At 45.6% G+C, this 15,586-nt stretch overlaps 1 protein-coding gene across 6 annotated transcripts in view; it reads left to right on the top strand.

Annotated features, from left to right (window-relative positions):
- SCHIP1 (schwannomin interacting protein 1) overlaps positions 1 to 15,586 on the top strand; it is a 770,942-nt gene that overhangs the window by 646,908 nt on the left and 108,448 nt on the right. The window contains exon 1 of one of the 6 annotated variants that reach the window (XM_069727426.1): positions 700 to 833. The exons of the other annotated variants lie outside the window; for them this stretch is intronic. Coding sequence (XP_069583527.1) covers positions 807 to 833 — 27 coding nt within the window. The 5' untranslated portion in view covers positions 700 to 806. Of the gene's footprint in view, positions 1 to 699; positions 834 to 15,586 lie in introns of those variants that run through there. 6 annotated transcript variants of the gene reach the window in all.

Below are 15,586 nucleotides of genomic sequence, written 5' to 3'. Positions count from 1 at the left end.
TTTTTCTGGCTAAGGCCGGTTTCACATTTGCGGTTGTGTCCGCAGCGCTTCTGATGCATACATCCGCATGCGTATTCATTTCCTATCTTTAACATTGTAGACGCAGGTGCATCCGTTTGCATGCGTTCGCCCACTTTTGCTTATGCATGTGTTTTTCGCGGGGCGTATGCGCTTGCATACTTCGGACTGCACATGTCCAGAAACTGATTTAGACACACCCATTGAGACACGCCCTCCTGGAAATATCAGACGCATGCGCATAAAAAGCACAAACGCATGTACAAACGCTGCATTTTTTTTTTGCCGTCATGCATAAGCTGATGCGGATAAAAAACGCTGCGTTATCATGCATTTTTGCATGCGTTTGCGGACGATACGCTGCTGACTCAACCGCAAATGTGAACCTGGCCTAACACAGTACCATAATATAATTTGTTATTGTACACCAAGTTCTCATGAAAACATTTACAGCACATCCTGCATTGTACTACTGTACCCAATTTATTATGTATTTTATATTGACTGACTCCACCAATAATGGACACAGACTCCGACTCCATAACTCTGAATGTGAATGACTTGAACCTTGTAAATTGACCAATGTTGTTTCAAGTACTAAAGCGTTTAGATCACCTGGCCATGTGGCTAATTGTACCGCACTTTGTTCAGGGTGTAGAAAGAGCAAAGGTTGTCCGGAAAGTGAAGATACATGTAAATGACTACACTTGCATGTTGGATTTATTGGGAGTTACAGATTTAGCATTTTTACAGCAACTTATTGTAGCAAAATAATCTGTTTTTACAACATGAATGCTGCTGGAAAGCATCGGTGGGTAAGTCCCAATTGTTGGATTATAGAGTGTATAAATATATGTATAAATTATGGCAGTTATTGGGTATAATTTCCCTTTGCAAATGTAGAACCAACATATTCTGCTGCGACGTGTAGAGATTGTCATCATGCATCATAATTAAGGAATTCTGAAATAGTTACAAAAAGAGAAAATAAGGGTTATATTCCTATATACCCATAAGACCTAACTGCAGTAACTGCATTTTATAGCCTGGTTATAATGAGTAATGAATAATGGTTATTACTAAAGGGTGCAACCTGTGTAAGCCGAACGGGGGTGCAAGAGGTATGAGCTATAACTGCAAAGGCCCCAAATATTTTTCTTGCACAAGGGCCCTCTTCTTAAGCCAGAAACGGCTTTTCCATCTATGTAACTTCATGTCTGCTCATAGACGGGTGACTATAGATGCACTTTTTTCACTAGAGATCTATATCTATATCTATCTATCTATCTATCTATCTATCTATCTATCTATCTATCTCTATCTATCTATCTATCTATCTATATACGGTATTTACACATTTATCTGTATACATGTATTTATGTATATACAGACAAAAGAAAGAAAAGAAATGAGGCTATGGCTCAAACTAATGCTTCTTGGTGGCTTCTGCACTAATAGCTCATTTGATATTGTTATAACCATTCTCAGTGACCCTTTTCACTATTGGGCGTCATTCAGACGTCAGTAGTTTTTCTTATACGTACAAAAACTCCCTAAAATAAACGAGTTTGGTCAGTATGTCAGTTTTCACCAAAAGTTTTTCAGTAGTGATTTTGTCATTGCAGTTTCTGTATTTTTCCCTTACATGAGTGTCTCCTATCCACCCCAATGTTCATCACAAACAGCACAGGGATGCCAATGTGTGCTGCCATGACCTCTAGACATGTTTGGGTATTGTTGATCCATCACTCGGCTCAAAAACGGCCATTTCTTAATGATTCTTTTGCAAGCAGAATTTCCGCAAAGAAGCTTAAATAGCTTTATAGATTCTAACAGGTTCTGATAGCTCACAGAGGGGATGCACCGACATCTGAATGAGGCGTTGGAACGTGAGTAGTCGTTTACTTCTCATACCTTGTGTTTGCTCTTGATTCACATAGAGAAAATAGCACTCATCCTGGGATAATAAAGCCAAACACTTTACAAGAACCAAAGCTGACAATTTCCGTACCGTTCTGAAGTCTAGCTATTATGTGACCCTGATGCATCTCCTCCGATTCTAGTTTCTTAACCCCTTAGTGACAGAGCCAATTTGGTACTTAATGACCAAGCCAATTTTTACAATTCTGACCACTGTCACTTTATGAGGTTATAACTCTGGAACGCTTAAACAGATCCCGCTAATTCAGAGTTTGTTTTTTTGTGACATATTGTACTTCATGTTAGTGGTAACATTTCTTTGATATTACTTGCGATTATTTATGAAAAAAACAGAAATATGGTGAAAATTTTTAAAATTTTGCAATTTTCAAACTTTGTATTTGTATGCCCTTAAATCAGAGAGATGTGTCACAAAAAATAGTTAATAAATAACATTTCCCACATGTCTACTTTACATCAGCACAATTTTAGAATCCAGCAATTTCTCATTTTTACAACACCATTTTTTTTAGGGACCACATCACATTTGAAGTCATTTTCTATATGATAGAAAATAACCAAGTGTGACACCATTGTAAAATGCACCCCTCAAGGTGCTAAAAACTACATTCAAGAAGTTTATTAACCCTTTACGTGCTTCACAGGAACTGAAACAATGTGGAAGGAAAAAATGAACATTTAACTTTTTTTTTGCAAACATTTTACTTCAGAACCATTTTTTTTTATTTTCACAAGTGTAAAAACAAATTTAACCATAAATTTTGTTATGCAATTTCTCCTGAATACGCCGATACCACATATGTGGGGGAAAACCACTGTTTCGGCGCATCGCAGAGCTTGGAAGAGAAGGAGCGCCGTTTGACTTTTTCAATGCAGAATTGGCTGGAATTAAGATTGGATGCCGTGTAACGTTTAGAGAGCCCCTGATGTGCCTAAACAGTGGAAACGCTCCACAAGTGACACCATTTTGGAAAGTAGACCCCTTAAGGAACTTATCTAGATGTGTGGTGAGCACTTTGAACCCCAAGTGCTTCACAGAAGTTTATACCGTAGAGCCGTGAAAATAAAAAATCGCTTTTGTTTACACAAAAATGATCTTTTCGCCCACAAATTCTTATTTTCACAAGGGTAACAGGAGAAATTAGACCACAAAAGTTGTTGTGCAATTTCTCCTGAGTACATCGATACCCCATATGTGGGGGTAAACCAGTGTTTGGGCGCACCGCAGAGCTTGGAAGAGAAGGAGTGCCGTTTTACTTTTTCAATGTAGAATTTGCTGGAATTGAGATCGGACGCCATGTCACGTTTGGAGAGCCCCTGATGTGCCTAAACAGTGGAAACCCCCCACAAGTGACACCATTTTGGAAACTAGACCCCTTAAGGAACTTATCTAGATGTGTGGTGAGCACTTTAAACCCCCAGGTGCTTCACGGAAGTTTATTACGTAGAGCCGTGAAAATAAAAAATCGCATTTTTTCTACAAAAATTATCTTTTTGCCCCCAAATTTTTATTTTCACAAGGGTAACAGGAGAAATTAGACCACAAAAGTTGTTGTGCAACTTCTCCTGAGTATGTCAATACCCCATATGTGGGGGTAAACCACTGTTTGGGCGCACCGCAGAGCTTGGAAGAGAAGGAGTGCCATTTTACTTTTTCAATGTAGAATTTGCTGGAATTGAGATCAGACGCCATGTCGCGTTTGGAGAGCCCCTGAAGTGCCTAAACAGTAGAAACCCCCCACAAGTGACCCCATTTTGGAAACTAGACCCCTTAAGGAACTTATCTAGATGTGTGGTGAGCACTTTAAACCCCCAAGTGCTTCACAGAAATTTATAAAGTAGAGCCGTGAAAATAAAAAAAATCCTTTTTTTTTTCTGAAAAATTATTTTTTAGCCTGCAATTTTTTATTTTCTCAAGGGTAACAGGAGACATTGGACACCAAAATCTGTTGACAAGTTTGTCCTAAGTATGCTGATACCCCATATTTGGGGGGGGGGGGGGGCACTGTTTGGGCACCCATCGGGGCTCGCAAGGGAAGGAGCGCCGCTTGGAATGCAGACTTTGATGGGATGGTCTGCGGGTGTCATGTTGCATTTGCAGAGCTCCTGATGTACCTAAACAGTGGAAACCCCCCACAAGTGACCCCATTTTGGAAACTAGACCCTCCCAAAGAGCTTATCTAGATGTGTGGTGAGTACTATGAACCCCCAACTGCTTCACAGAAGTTTATAATGTAGAGCCATGAAAATAAAAAAATCATATTTTTTCCACAAAAATGATCTTTTCACCCCCAAATTTTTACTTTCACAAGGGTAACAGGAGAAATTGGACCCCAAAATTTATTGTGCAATTTATGCTGAGTAGGCTGATACCCCATATGTGGGGGGGACCACTGTTTGGGTGCATGGCAGAGCTCGCAAGGGAAGGAGCGCCGTTTTGGAATGCAGACTTTGATAGAATGGTCTGCGGGCGTTATGTTGCGTTTGCAGAGTCCCTGATGTACCTAAACAGTAAAAAAAAAACCACAAGTGACCCTATTTTGGAAACTAGACCCCCCATGGTACTTATCTAGATGTGTGGTGAGAACTTTGAATGCCCAAGTGCTTCACAGAAGTTTATAATGCAGAGTCGTGAAAATAAAAAATATTTTTTTTTTCCACAAAAGATTTTTTAGCCCCCAAGTTTTTATTTTCACAAGGGTAACAAGAGAAATTGGACCCCAAAAGTTTTTGTCCAATTTGTCTTGAGCATGCTGGTACCCCGTGTGTGGGGGGGACCACTGTTTGGGCATGGCAGAGCTCAGAAGGGAGGGAGCACCATTTGACTTTTTGAACGCAAAATTGGCTGTCGCTTTTGGAGACCCCCTGATGTACCTAAACAGTGGAACCCCCCCAATTCTAACTCCAACCCTAACCCCAACACACCCCTAATCCCAACTCGATCCATAATCCTAATCACAGCCCTAATGATAATCACAACCCTAACCCCAAAACAACCCTAATCTCAACCCTAACCATAACCCTAATCAAAACCCTAAATCCAACACAACCCTAATCCAAATCTCAACCCTAACCTCAAACCTAACCCTAATCCCAATACACCCCTAACCCTAATCCCAACCCTAACCTTAACCCTAATCCCAAACCTAACCCTAATCCAAAACGTAACCCTAATGCCAACCCTAACCCTAATCCTAACCCTAATCCCAACTCTAACCCTAACTTTAGCCGCAACCCTAACCCTAAATTTAGCCCCAACCCTAACCTTAGCCCCAACCCTAGCCCTAACCCTAGCCCAACCCTAATCCTAGCCCTAACTTTAGCCCCACCCCAACCCTAACCCTAGCCCTAAGGCTGCTTTCACACTTGCGTCATGTGGCATCTGTCGCAATCCGTCATTTTGGACAAAAAACGGATCCTGCAAATGTGCCCGCAGGATGCATTTTTTGCCCATAGACTTGTATTGCCAACGGATCGCGACAGATGGCCACACGTCGCGTCCGTCGTGCACTGGAACCATTGTGTTTTGGCGGATCGTCGTCACAAAAAAAGTTCAATGTAACGTTTTTTTGTACGTCGCGTCCGCCATTTCCGACCGCGCATGCGTGCCCGTAACTCCGCCCCTTCCTCCCCAGGACATAGACTGGGCAGCGGATGCATTGAAAAACTGCATCCGCTGCCTACGTTGTGCACAATTTTCACAACGTGCGTCGGTACCTTGGGCTGACGCATTGCGATGGCCCCGTACCGACGCAAGTGTGAAAGAAGCCTAACCCTAGCCCTAACCCTAATCCTAAATTTAACCCCAACCCTAACCCTAAATGTAGCCCCAACTCTGGCAGATCATGGCGGGCGCACTGCGCGCCATTTTGTTACCGGATGAAGAAGCCGGCGTGCAGGAGGGGACGCAGGAGGACCCAGGGACACCCGTAAGTATAACAGGGTCCCCAAATCCCCCTATTTTTCTGTCCTCTGATGTGCGATCACATCGGAGGACAGAGAATGACACATCGCTTTTTTTTTTTTTTTTGCGGCCACTGGTAAACAGTTAATTACCGGCGATCGCAAAACAGGGGTCGGTAAAAACCGACCCCGATCATGTTCTTTGGGGTCTCGGCTACCCCTGGCAGCCGAGACCCCAAAGATCTTCCGGGTGCGCTATTCACTTTTTCCACAGCGCCGTTAATTAACGGCGCTGTGGTTTAAGTACCCTTAACTGCCACCGTTAAAAGGCATATCGGCGGTCGTTAAGGGGTTAAAGATATTTTTTCATTTGCGTTTTCATCCTGGTGAACATGCTACTATACATTTAAGGGTAGGTTATTCGGCTGATGTTTTTTTAGTATATTCACACAATATATTTTTTAAATCTATAGACTATAATTGGTTGTAAAGATTTGTTTTTAGGCATGGATTGATTAAAAATAATAAACGAAGGCGTACTCCATTTCCAGCGACCCCACAGATCCAGCAGAGACTGCTCAAGTCTACGGCAGCTCTGAAGCACAGGTGTGTGTCAGCTGATGTTTGTCTGATGATGCACTCCTCTAGGTACCTGACTGCTGCAGCCAATTACGGACTGCAGCAATACTGTGCGAACAGGGTGGAAACCACAAGAGCCACTGCAGACACCTGGAGCCTCCTATGCTGGATCTGTGAGGGTGCTGGAAGTAGAGTATGCATCAGTCCATGTCTAAAGAAAAATATTTTTTTACTGTCAGGCAACTAATTTATACTCCGCTAAGCATCTTCCACTTTGTCATGCAGAGTTATGCATCATGTGATTAGAAATATACATGGGCACATCCATTAAGGAGATGTTCATGTACATGTGATGCCATTGTGTGAGTTATATTAGTGATATCACCAGCATAGATGTCTGACCACTGTGTGTTTGTTGTGCACTGTGATCCTGGTTTCTGTAAGTGATCTGGATTGGTTTTGTGTATGTCTAATCTTTCCTAGCTAACATGGAAAACTGATTCATTTATATTTTTAGCTCCTAGAAATGTTTCCTCTTCATGCCACTCGCTGCAGATCATTTCCGCTGCACGAGATGACTTGTTGGCCAGCAGATGGTACTGCTGCAGCATCTCTTCAATTTTCTTTTTCTCTCAACACACTTGAAGTGAAGCTCCTCTTTTCGCAATTATTGCTATGACTAGATGAGGCCCGATGCTGTCGCATCGGGAGGGTGGTGATGTCCCGATGGGGGCAGGCTTTGCAGCACTGAGAATCTTTCGTCCCCAAGCGATGCCCCATACAAAATATGCCCCGTATAATGCTCCATAAAGTCTATGATGCGCCCCATTAGATGCTTCATGCAAAAATATGCCCTATATAATGCTGGACAAAGCTTAATTATTGCCCCATAAGATGCTCCATAGAAACATTTGCCCCATACAATCCTGCATAAAGGTTGATTATGGCCCCATAAGATGCTCCATAGAAACATTTGCCCCACATAATGCTGCATAAAGGTTGATTATGGCCCCATAAGATGCTCCATAGAAAATGTGCCCATATAATGCTGCACAAAGGTTTATTATGGCCCCATAAGATGCTCTATAGAAAATGTGCCCATATAATGCTGCACAAAGGTTGATTATGGCCTCCTAAGATGCTCCATAGAAAATGTGCCCCTTATAATGCTACACAAAGGTTGATTATGGCCTCATAAGATGCTCCATAGAAAATGTGCCCCTTATAATGCTACACAAAGGTTGATTATGGCCTCATAAGATGCTCCATAGAAAATGTGTCCCATATAATGCTACACAAAGGTTGATTACGGCCTCATAAGATGCTCCATAGAAAATGTGCCCCATATAATGCTGCACAAAGGTTGATTATGGCCCCATAAGATGCTCCATAGAAAATGTCCCACATATAATGCTGCACAAAGGTTGATTGTGGCCCCATAAGATGCTCCATAGAAAACGTGTCCCATATAATGCTGCACAAAGGTTGATTATGGCCCCATAAGATGCTCCATAGAAACATTTGCCCCATATAATGCTGCATAAAGGTTGATTATGGCCCCATAAGATGCTCCATAGAAAATGTGCCTCGTATAATGCTGCACAAAGGTTGATTATGGCCCCATAAGATGCTCCATAGAACCATTTGCACCATATAATGCTGCATAATGGTTGATTATGGCCCCTTAACATTTGCCCCATATAATGCTGCATAATGGTTGATTATGGCCCCATAAGATGCTCCATAGAAACATGTGCCCCATATGCTGCTGCTGCGATAAAAAAAATGACATACTCACCTCTTGTCCTGAGCAGGCCCCCGACACTTGCGATATTCACCTTTTCCTATTCCACTGCCGGTCGCCGCTCCGTTCTCCGGGTCCTCTGCGGTAACTGTTTGTTCAGGCAGAGGGCGGCACGCACACTAAACACGTCATCGCACCCTCTGACCTGAACGTCACAGGTAGAGGATGTGGAAGACGGAGCGGCTCACTGCGGTGGAACGGGACAGGTGAATATCGGAATGCTCACCCTCCTCCGTTCTACTCACCTGCTCCCGGCGCGGTCCCTGATTCTCACTGATTGATGGTTTCCGGGCGCCAGCAGCTTCTTCCTATGTTCAACGGTCACATCGTACCGCTGAACACAGGAAGAAGCAGCCAGCGCCAGAGAAGCGGGGACATGCAGAGACACACCAGGAGCAAGTGAGTATGATATGACCCTGTTAGGGCTAGCGGATCGCACCAAATAATTAGATAGATAGAATAAGGTGCGTTCGCAGCCCAGGGTCCAACGTGCACAGATGGAACCTGCTGCTGAATAATGACGGACTATATGGCGGTGCAAAATGGATTCACACACGGGTTAACTTCACCCTATAATGAAGAAAGTGAACCCTGCTGCGTCACAGGGCCATGGTACCGCACAAAAGAGCGCAAGCAAGGAGTCACAGAACTCAATCCCAAGACTCTGGATTAGAGTTCATCTAGACCTCTTGCGCTCGACACCGCAACTGGGGTGTCAGAGTGAATGAAATAATAATAATTATTTAGATGCACGAGAGTGCGTGCGGTGCCGCTCTGGTGGATGCCACTAACCACCCAGGCTTGAGTAAGGAAAGCGCTGTGAAAACGCACGATGCCGCACTGGCGGTCACAGCAATTTGACGCTGTTTTGTGTGTCACGTGCTGATAGCTAAGTCGGGCGCTAGATAGCAATCATCCACCTTACGCGATCAGTCATACACAAGAGAGGGGATAATTAATGAACGACTTTCACACGTCAACACACACACACGTTTACAAGTGTACACTAGCGCATGGCTGAGCGGCCATGCGAACCTTTTATAGCGGCAGTGCTACAAGACCTTCCGGATGGTCTAATAGGAGACGCAACAGGACCTGAGTGTTGTGAATTCAGCTTTTGGGCTCCCTCCGGTGGTTGTGCCTGGACTGCAGGATTTGTGCGCGGGCTAAGCCTTGCTGTTCCCGCGCTAGCGGGTTGCTTTTGCCATTACCGGTTCCCAAGAGGCTCTGGACACATATTTCTATGGATTTTATTTCCGATCTTCCTGTTTCCCAAAGGATGTCGGTTATCTGGGTTGTCTGTGACCGATTTTCTAAGATGGTTCATTTGGTGACTTTGCCTAAATTGCCTTCTTCTTCTGATTTGGTTCCGTTGTTTTTTCAGCATGTGGTACGTTTGCATGGTATTCCGGAGAATATTGTGTCCGACAGAGGTTCCCAGTTTGTTTCTAGGTTTTGGCGGGCCTTTTGTGCCAAGCTGGGCATTGATTTGTCTTATTCTTCTGCATTTCATCCTCAGACAAATGGCCAGACTGAGCGAACTAATCAGACCTTGGAAACCTATTTGAGATGCTTTGTGTCTTCTGATCAGGTTGATTGGGTGGCTTTTTTGCCATTGGCCGAGTTTGCCCTTAATAATCGGGCTAGTTCGGCAACTTCGGCTACTTTGGTTTTGCCTTTTTTTTTGTAATTTTGGTTTTCATCCTCGTTTTTCTTCTGGGCAGGTTGAGCCTTCTGACCTTCCTGGTGTGGATTCTGTGGTCGACAGGTTGCAGCAGATTTGGGCTCATGTGGTGCACAATTTGGTGCTGTCTCAGGAGGAGGCTCAACGTTTTGCTAACCGTCGTCGGTGTGTTGGTTCCCGGCTTCGGGTTGGGGATCTGCTTTGGTTATCTTCCCGTCATGTTCCTATGAAGGTTTCTTCCCCTAAGTTTAAGCCTCGATTTATTGGTCCTTATAAGGATTTCTGAGATTATTAATCCGGTGTCCTTTCGCCTGGCGCTTCCGGCCTCTTTTGCTATTCATAATGTCTTCCATAGATCTTTGTTGTGGAAATATGTGGAGCCCGTTGTTCCCTCTGTTGATCCTCCGGCCCCTGTGTTGGTCGATGGGGAGTTGAAATATGTTGTTGAGAAGATTTTGGATTCTCCTTTTTCGAGGCGGAAGCTTCAGTACCTTGTCAAATGGAAGGGTTATGGCCAGGAGGATAATTCTTGGGTTTCTGCCTCTGATGTCCATGCCCGCTGATTTGGTTCGTACCTTTCATCGGGCTCATCCTGATCGGCCTGGGGGCTCTGGTGAGGGTTCGGTGACCCCTCCTCAAGGGGGGGTACTGTTGTGAATTCAGCTTTTGGGCTCCCTCCGGTGGTTGTAGAGGGTAATGCAGTTGTGCCTGGACTGCAGGACTAGCTGGTTTACCAAGATAGATCTTCGAGGGGCATATAATCTTATTCGTATTAAGCAGGGTGACGAATGGAAAACTGCATTTAATACGCCCGAAGGCCATTTTGAATACCTTGTGATGCCATTCGGACTCTCTAATGCCCCATCTGTGTTCAAATCCTGCAGTCCAGGCTCAACTGCATTACCCTCTACAACCACCGGAAGGAGCCCAAAAGCTGAATCACAACACCCTCGAATTGGAGGTCGTCCCATGGGCATGCTCAGTATGGGAAAAGCAGGACTTAGTCCCAGAAAGACCTGCTCACTGCTGATCAGTGCTGGCTACAAAGGCAGAGCCTGGAAGGACAGTAGTAACCAGTCGCCCTGTATCAGCCTTAGCTAGATGCTGGGACCGACGTCTCTGCTGAGCAGCCTCCACTGTGGCTGGAGAAGAATGGGAGACCGCAGCGGAGATGGTTCGAGATTCCCCCTGTGCAGAGGCGGGAACTCGACACCTAACAGACCCGCTGGTGGCACTGCGCAAAGGTCCGGTACCACGAGCGCGTGCCATTGGAATACCCATCATTTGGATATTCCAATATGGCGGTCGGCTACTTCCAGCGTGGTGGATTGTGGTAGCGACACAATCGCCAGAAGCTGTGACAGAGCCAATTGACAATTATATATTTAGATAAGTACAGGTTAAATATTTCAAGTGAGACTGTTAAGCCTGATATCCCATTCTTTCCAAAGATTTGCAGAACCCTGTTTCAGCAGCCCTGTCTGATGTCCATGGCTGCAGGACCAGAGCTATGTGGACTTCCTCCTGCCTGCCAGTATTCATGGTCCCTCTTCTGATTAGTAGACCTTGCTCAACTTCATGCATATGTTTGCTTTTATATGTCACATTATAAGGTTACAGGAAGCTGAGACATAAGATGGTGTTCTCACCACTGGAGGAGAGCTGTAGATGTTCACGGCTGGTTTGCATATGCTTTTAGTGCATTTTCCCAGCGGAAGCACACTAAGGGTACGTGTCCACGTTCAGGATGGCCGGCGGTTTGGACGGAGCGGCAAAATGGCTCCGCCCCCTTCTGGGGACGCGATGATGCCGGATGTGTTCATTGCACACATCCGGAATCATCGCACCCCACACATAGGGCCCTGTGTTACATCTTTCGGCGTCGCAGCGTCGCCGCAAGGTTAACGGACATGCTGCGAGCTGAAAAGACGCCTCCAAAAAATCAGCTTAAGGCCTCTTTCAGACGTCCAGATAATTCCGGTACCGGAGAAATCGGTACCGGAATTATCTGTGTCCGTGTGTCCGCGTGCTCACGTAGCACATCAGTGTGGCACACGTGCGGCATCCGTGTGCCGCCCGTGTGCCGCCTGAGGACCACACGGACCGTGCAGGGGAGACAGCGCTACACTAAGCGCTGTCCCCCCTGTGCGGTGCTGAAGCTGCATTCATCTCTTCTCCCCCGCCGGAGAGAAGAGATGAAAGATCATTTTTTCTTTTTTTATTGTTAAAAATAAAGTTTGCGTGTGACTCCCCCCTCCCATCCCCCGTGTGCCGCCCGGCCCCTTGCATAGAAATACTCACCTAGCTCCCACGATGTCTCCTCTCTCCGCTGGCAGCTTCTCCTGTGTGAGCGGTCACGTGGGACCGCTAATTACAGTGAGGAATATGTGCATATTCCCCCACTGTAATGAGCGGGACCACGTGACCGCTCACACAGCACAGGCTGCAGCCGCTGAGAGGAGACATCGCTGGAGCTTGGAGCTGGGTGAGTATTTCCTGGCCAGCCAGGGGGGGCGCACAGGGGATGGGAGGCGGAAGGGAATTTTGAAGGGGAAAGAAAAAAAAAGATGATTCATCCCTTCTTTCCAGCAAATGCTGCTGGGAAGAAGGGATGAATTCTGGATTCAGCACCGCACGCAGGGGGGACAGCGCTTAACTGTAGCGCTGTCTCTCCTGCGGGCGGTACCTGCACACGAAGGAGAGTGCACACTGTTCTTCGTGTGCACGTGTGCGGCACGTATTGCGGTACGGACATGTCTCCGTGTTTTCAACAGGGACACACGGTCCGTGAAAACGGAGACATGTGCATAGACCCATTCTTTTGAATGGGTCTACGTGTGTCAGTGTCTCCGGTACGTGAGAAAACTGTCACTACACGTACCGGAGACACTGACGTCTGAAAGAGGCCTAAAGATAGGTTTATATTTATTCTGTGCTTTTCAGGAAATGTGATTCAGACAAAACCTTCAATGGAACCATTCACATTGGACCACATCAGTACATCTGGCCTTTGTTCCTTTTGGTCTCCATCATATCAGCGTGCAAAAGTGTAGATGACCACACTTATGTACATGCCTAAAATGACAAGACCCTACCGAAACGGAAGACAGATTGAGCCCTAAGTGTTTCATAATGCCTTATTATAGTGAATGGTTTCGCTAGGGATAGAGGCATAGCTAGGGTTTTGATTCTGGGGGTGAAATTTCTGAGTGGGCCCCTAACCAAGTAACCCTGATTACAACTGTGGTGGCGCACGCTAATTGTAGTTTGGGGAACCTCAGCATTTGGCTGACCTGTTACAAAAAAAATCTCTGTACAAAGACCAACACTGATTTTACCGCCTTAGGTACCGTCACACTTAGCGACGCTGCAGCGATACCGACAACGATCCGGATCGCTGCAGCGTCGCTGTTTGGTCGCTGGAGAGCTGTCACACAGACCGCTCTCCAGCGACCAACGATGCTGGTAACCAGGGTAAACATCGGGTAACTAAGCGCAGGGCCGCACTTAGTAACCCGATGTTTACCCTGGTTACCATCCTAAAAGTAAAAAAAAACAAACAGTACATACTTACCTACAGCCGTCTGTCCTCCAGCGCTGTGCTCTGCACTCCTCCTGTACTGGCTGTGAGCATAGCGGCCGGAAAGCAGAGCGGTGACGTCACCGCTCTGCTTTCCGGCTGACCGACGCTCACAGCCAGTAAGTATGTACTGTTTGTTTTTTTTTACTTTTAGGATGGTAACCAGGGTAAACATCGGGTTACTAAGCGCGGCCCTGTGCTTAGTTACCCGATGTTTACCCTGGTTACCAGTGAAGACATCGCTGAATCGGTGTCACACACGCCGATTCAGCGATGTCTGCGGGGAGTCCAGCGACGAAATAAAGTTCTGGACTTTCTTCCCCGACCAGCGACAGCACAGCAGGGGCCTGATCGCTGCTGCCTGTCACACTGGACGATATCGCTAGCGAGGACGCTGCAACGTCACGGATCGCTAGCGATATCGTCTAGTGTGACGGTACCTTAACAGTGACCATATAGTGGTAGATATCAGTCCTGCAGAACATGTAAGAGATTACAGTACAGATGGTGACTTACCGCTGACGTTCTTTCTGGTGGAGTCAATCTCTTTTCTTGTCTTTTGCCTCTGGCAAACACCAGCACAACAGCTCCTCCAGACTGAACTCGACGGCAGACATTACAACAAAGACTCATTTGTTCACATTTCCTGCACCATCCCCTTCTATCCCAGCCTGCAAAAACTCCTCATCCTGTTTGTACCCCAATGCTGAGCTTCTGCCGTATGTGTCCCTATTACTGCACCTACTGTGTGGTAATTTGTGCCCTTAAAATGGTAAAACAACCCACTAGAATATAGTAATGCTATGTGCAAGTTTCCTAGAAAACAGTGCCCATATTTTGCTCCCTAGAAAGTAACGCCCTCTGTTTGCCCCTTTGACAGTCACAATAACCTGAGTGCTCCTATAAAAATAAGTTGCCAGTTAACATTTAATAATGTCCCAATTCTATCTGCTGAACAGCTCACCTCTACACAGTATGATGCTCTCCTAGACGTAATATAATGCCCCCTCACTATACAGTACCCCACCACACAGTATACTGACCCATTAGTAGCCCCCAAACTGTTTCATGGCTCCAACAATCTATGATGGCCACCACACTGTAAAAAGACCCCACGTTATCTCCCACACTGTATGATGGCCCCCTCACTGTAATCCCCACATTATATGATGCACCCTAAATTATTATTATTATTATTATTATTTATTTCTATAGCACCATTGATTCTATGGTGCTGTACATGAGAAGGGGTTACATACAAATTACAGATATCACTTACAGTAAACAAACTAACAATTACAGACTGATACAGAGGGGAAAGGACCCTGCCCTTGCGGGCTTACATTCTACAGTATTTATAATTCTATAAATAGCCTCCATATAGTATTATGCACAAGATAGTCCTCAATATAGTATAATGCACTCCCCATAGGACTCCAAATAGTATAATGTACTTCTAATAGGCCTCCATATAGTATAATGTACTCCCCATAGGCCCAAATTCTATAGTATAATGCACTCCCAATAGGCCTCCATATAGTATAATGCACTCCTGATAGACCCACATTCTATAGTATAGTGCACTCCCCATCTATATATATAATTGTCTAAGGGTTTTTCCGTCTGTCTGTCTTTCTGTCTGTCTGTCTGTCCTGGAAATCCCACGTCTCTGATTGGTCGAGGCCGCCAGGCCTCAACCAATCAGCGACGGGCACAGCATCGACGTAGAAATCCCGCGTCTCTGATTGGTCTCTGACCAATCAGCGACAAGCACAGCAATGATGATGTCATAAAGGACGTAGACATCCCGCGTCTCTGATTGGTCGAGCAATCAGCGACGAGCACAGTATCGACGTAGATGTCATAATGGTTGCCATGGCGACGATGATGTCATAAAGGTTGCCTCGACCAATCAGCAACGGGCACAGTATCGACGTAGAAATCCCGCGTCTCTGATTGGTCGAGGCCGCCGGGCACAGCGACAATGTCATAAAAGACGTAGACATCCCGCGTCTCTGATTGGTCGAGGCCGCCAGGCCTCGACCAATCAGCAACGGGCACAGTATCGACGTAGATG

Source organism: Ranitomeya imitator, chromosome 5 (genome assembly GCF_032444005.1).
Source record: "Ranitomeya imitator isolate aRanImi1 chromosome 5, aRanImi1.pri, whole genome shotgun sequence".
In the NCBI taxonomy this organism is placed as follows: Eukaryota; Metazoa; Chordata; class Amphibia; order Anura; family Dendrobatidae; genus Ranitomeya; species Ranitomeya imitator.
Note: the sequence above shows the minus strand (reverse complement) of the source record. Positions and strands in the feature narration are given on the sequence as shown.